General features: G+C 50.2%; 1 protein-coding gene across 2 annotated transcripts in view; it reads right to left on the bottom strand.

Annotated features, from left to right (window-relative positions):
- Positions 1–43: 43 nt before the first annotated feature.
- The window catches only part of SLC24A4 (solute carrier family 24 member 4), a 193,818-nt gene continuing 189,500 nt past the window's right edge, over positions 44–4,361 (bottom strand). For both annotated transcript variants that reach the window (XM_006155808.3, XM_006155809.3), the window contains exon 17: positions 44–3,603. In XM_006155808.3, coding sequence (XP_006155870.1) covers positions 3,451–3,603 — 153 coding nt within the window. In that variant the 3' untranslated portion in view covers positions 44–3,450. The remainder of the gene's footprint in view (positions 3,604–4,361) is intronic.

Genomic DNA, 4,361 nt, shown 5'->3' with positions numbered 1-4,361 from the left:
CCCGCACCCTTTCTGGATTCTGTCTGGGGAGCCCAGTGTTCCCCACCCAGCGGCCTCCTGCCAATGCTGCCCAGCCTGCAAGCACTCATGAGTGATGGAAGAAGCCTAGACTCTGGGCAGCCCAGGAGGGGTCTTAGGTTGGGGTCTGCAGGACCTCCCTTAGGTGACAGTGCATACCCCAACTAGTTAATCCAGCTCAGGGAAGGCTAGGGCCTTATCGGCTGCTTGGGCCTGGAAAGGCGGGGGGTTGACAGGGCCAAAGCAAGCAGTAGCCCTCACAAGTGGGGTAACAAACAGAAAAAAACTCACAAAGGCATTCAGGTCTGAGCGAGCTGGAGACAGGTGACAAGAGAAGCACGGGGACAGGTAGACCGTGGTTATAGGAAGAAGGGTCAGGGGAGGGGACCGTGGTGTCTTCAATCATCAGTCCCTCCTTGCAGCTGCCTGGAACCTTCCTCCAGGGCCAGGTTCTCCAGATATTGCCCTAACCAGGTCTGACCCTAACCAAGCTTGACCCTAACCAGGTCTGACCCTAATCAGGCTTGACCCCAACCAGGTCTGACCCTAACCAGGCTTGACCCCAACCAGGTCTGACCCTAACCAGGCTTGAGCTGGTCAGAGCAAATTCCAAACCACCTTGACAGGAACCACCTGCTCCTGCTCCCACAGACATTTTTCCATCTGAGTGCAATGATATTCTTTACTTCCTGCCCCTAGTGAGAAGAGCTAAATTAATTTTTGTAATCGCCTATGTTTGTAGCAGAGTAATTACCCCATGTTAATTAGCTGTGGGAATAAAATATAAAAAGTAATCCTGTGTAGGGATGGCAGCAGAATTTTAAAATGAAGGCCCAATCAATCAAGCTATTCTCTAGACTTGGGATGGAAGAATATTTAGCTAGAAAAGAGCATTTTTCACCTACAGTGTACATGTAGTTTCCTAGATAGAATAAATGCATAGATCCTTTACGGACGTTACATTGGCACATTACAGTCAAAAGAAAACTCAATCCCGAGGATTGCACTACATATCGAAAGATATGATTGTTTAGTCTTTGGCTGCAACTGCAGTACTTGATCATCTCAAATGGATTCTTCCGAGGGAGAGGAGGGTAATTAAGATATGCTCCCTTAAAGCTACATAAGGGTCCGGAAAATGAAAAACCAACAGGGGCCATGTGATCTGAGCCTTGCCATAGCCAAAGATAGCTTTTGGTCTTTTCCAGGACAAAAGAGGGACATTGGCTAGGGACGGAGATGAGGATATCATCTGGGGAACCCGGCGTTAATCGAGTATCGATGAGGTTTGACTTAATAAGAACCGATCACTAGCACCCCTTCCCCCAGGAGGGCCGACCCACACGGCAGGCTGAGCTGGCGAGGGCTGATGGGCTGGCCCTCAGCCCCAGTTTGGCTTCTAACTGGCCACTGGACTGTCTCTTGACCTCCCCAAGGCTAAATTTTCTGTTCAATGGAAAGAACAATCCCTACTTACACCACAGGGCAGTGTGGAGATTCAAAACAGACAGAGCACTTTAGGAGCTGGGTGAGTCTACGACACAGGAGGGACCAGGTGAACGAAGCTATTAGGGCACCCATGAGGCTAAAGTTTATACCAACGGACCTACAGGGTCCTCGGCCTCCCCCTGAGCAACTTTATTAGGAAAAATCCCACTTGTTCCTCTGCTTGAAACCCAAGGAACCCAATGTCTAAATAGAGAAGCAAAAGGAGAACCTTAACTCGGTAACCGGAGTAGCTAATACTGATGTGAGTCCAGAACAGAAGCCTGGCCATGGGAGGCTGGCTGCAGGCCCACGCTAAAGCCAACGGAAGGGACACAAGCTTGAACGCTTCCTCCTTTCGAAATTCAGGAGGCCTTAAAGAGCACAGTCACAAATTCCAGCGTGAGTCACGATCTCGATCAGGAGGAGATTAGCTACTGGACTTAAACTCAACACCAAGTTTCAAACGACTGATTTCCGGTGAATGGCTAAAAGCCTCCCTTCTCGGGTCACCATGGTCCATTCCCTACATTCTTCCTTGCAAAATATCCCGATATTAAAAGTGCATCACATCTGATAGACTCTTGCAATAGAAACGTTAAAAAAATAAAAACACCTCTATATAAAATTAATTGTGCTTTCTCTTTCGAAACCATGACTGCTCTCTGTTCATAAATCTTTTTCGTACATACTTTAGAGCTGTGAAGCAGTCAAACATGGTTTTAGAGTTTCCTACCTACTTTTGAAATCCGCCTTCCATCCTTGGCCTTTTTATGTGTTCAGCTAGAAATATGTGTTCAAGAAACTTAGCTCTACACATTCTAAGTTAAAGTTTTCATGTGTCTTCAGAGACCAGAAAGCAGCACACTGCTTTTCAGAACCTTTGTGTCATTCACCATTATTTCTGGCATACGCTCGTTGTGACTCGGCAGGTTATGAAATTTGGTGGGCATATCAACAATCAGGTCTTTCAACAGGATGGTTTTGAAACTAGAGCATCAACGAAGAAATGACAAACCCAAACGGACAGGACATGGGGTCACAGAGAAGGTCTGGAATGTTCTGCTGTAAACCATGACCTCCACTGTGTCTCTGAGTTAGCACCCGTTTTGGTGTTAGTCTCCCACCTCTTTCTAGGTTCCAAACCAAACATCACGATACGCATCGGATCCGTTTTTCATAAGCATTACCTTTGTGGTCCTTGATCCGATCCTTTTGTGTGGAATGAAATTTTCAAGTACGATGACCATGTGATGTTTTATTTGTCAAATTCCATTGCTCATTCTCTGAATGCATCAATAAAAGTGAGAAGCATATTTGCTCATTTTCTCTCTCCTGCTGGGAGAAAATGTTTCCATTCTTCCCATTTTTTTCCAGAAAGAGGGGTGCAATGTTTACCATCACGGTCTCAAGCCCCATCAGGTTGAGGCCCGGTCCCCTCTGAACCATGAGCACTTCCCCAGAACTCGAGGCTCTTGGTAGCATGTGCTGCCTAAGAAGCCACTCCTCCGGCCTGGAGGTGACACCGCAGAACACGTCTCTAGTTTGCACTTGCCCCGGAAGACCTCAGGCTCACCAGCCGCCTCATTTCTGAGGCTGCCCGTGTAACCAAAAGACAGATTGCACACGCAAGTCCCTTAGACTAAAGTGTGCAGGAGAGAGGTGAGACACGCGACACATCCCTGTGGCTGGCAGCTCAGCAGGCCGTGGTGCTGCTCACAGAAGGGTCCCTGAATCCTGCCTTGGAGGGTAGAGCTGCGAGGACGAGAAGGACGCCCCGCAGCCTGGCCTGAGACCAGACAGAGCCCACGTCGGCTCTCCTGTCCAGCGTGTGAAAGAGCAGACGGTGGCTGCCGACGCAGGAGAGACCTGTGGTGGGGGAGGAGAGAGAGGAGGACGCCAGCGTCCTGGGGTGCCAGGACGGCTCCCGGGGGCAGCAGTTCAGCTTTAATCGTCTTCCCGGCACATGGGCAGATTGACGAAGGTGAAGACGTTAAACTCTATCATTATGGAGAAGCACAGGAAGATGGCGTAGAGAACCAGTACGTAGATGCCCAGCTTCCGGTCCAGCTGCCATTTGTTCAGATGGATGCCGATGACCTGCCAGAGAGAGGGCGAGAGCTGGACTTGGGGACCAAGAAACGCAAAGGGCACTTTTAGTGGGAATGACACAGCAGTTATGAACCCTCCAACTTTCCGAGAATGTGGACAAGAGCAGAGGGTGTTGACAGGTCTACCTTTGGTGAGGCCAGAATGTGCCCTGGAGGCTTTTGATTTATTTGTCCATGGAAGGCCGAGTCTCTGGTCCAGACCCACTGGCTTGAGTGACACACAGGACAGCCCTCCCCAGGCAGGCCCACCTACCAGCCCAGGCCTTCTCCAGGGACAGAGTCCTTTGCTGGATGGTCCCTTTGTTGTCACTCATAACCTGGCATCGTGGCCTTTGATGCTCAGCTCATTTTCCAAGGCTCCTATGGGCCATGACCTGGCGTGCTGCAGGAGGACCCTCTTCTCTTGGTGGGTGTGTGTTTAGGGGAGGAGCTGGAGCAGATCTACATTTTCCCTGACTCTCCTTCCCCCTTCCCTCCCACTGCCCTCTTCCTTCTTATCTCCAAGACTTAGGCTTCCTGGGAACTAAATCCGGAGCCCAGGGGCAAAATGTCATAATGACAGACTGGGACCAGCAGTTAGCGTAATGGCTATGTCGCTGGACTCCCATGTGGTCGACCGCGGTTCGCGTCCTGGACCCAGTGGCTTAAAACTCACGCCGGGTACGTGTGCGTGCGTGCCCAAGATCCCGAGAGGAGAATGGAGGAGAAGGGATTGCGGTGTGGCCATCACCCCGGGGGGTGATTTCT

Source organism: Tupaia chinensis, unplaced genomic scaffold (assembly GCF_000334495.1).
Source record: "Tupaia chinensis unplaced genomic scaffold, TupChi_1.0 Scaffold000469_1, whole genome shotgun sequence".
NCBI lineage: Eukaryota > Metazoa > Chordata > Mammalia > Scandentia > Tupaiidae > Tupaia > Tupaia belangeri.
The sequence above is the reverse complement of the archived record's forward strand: the minus strand, read 5'-3'. Positions and strand labels throughout refer to the sequence as shown.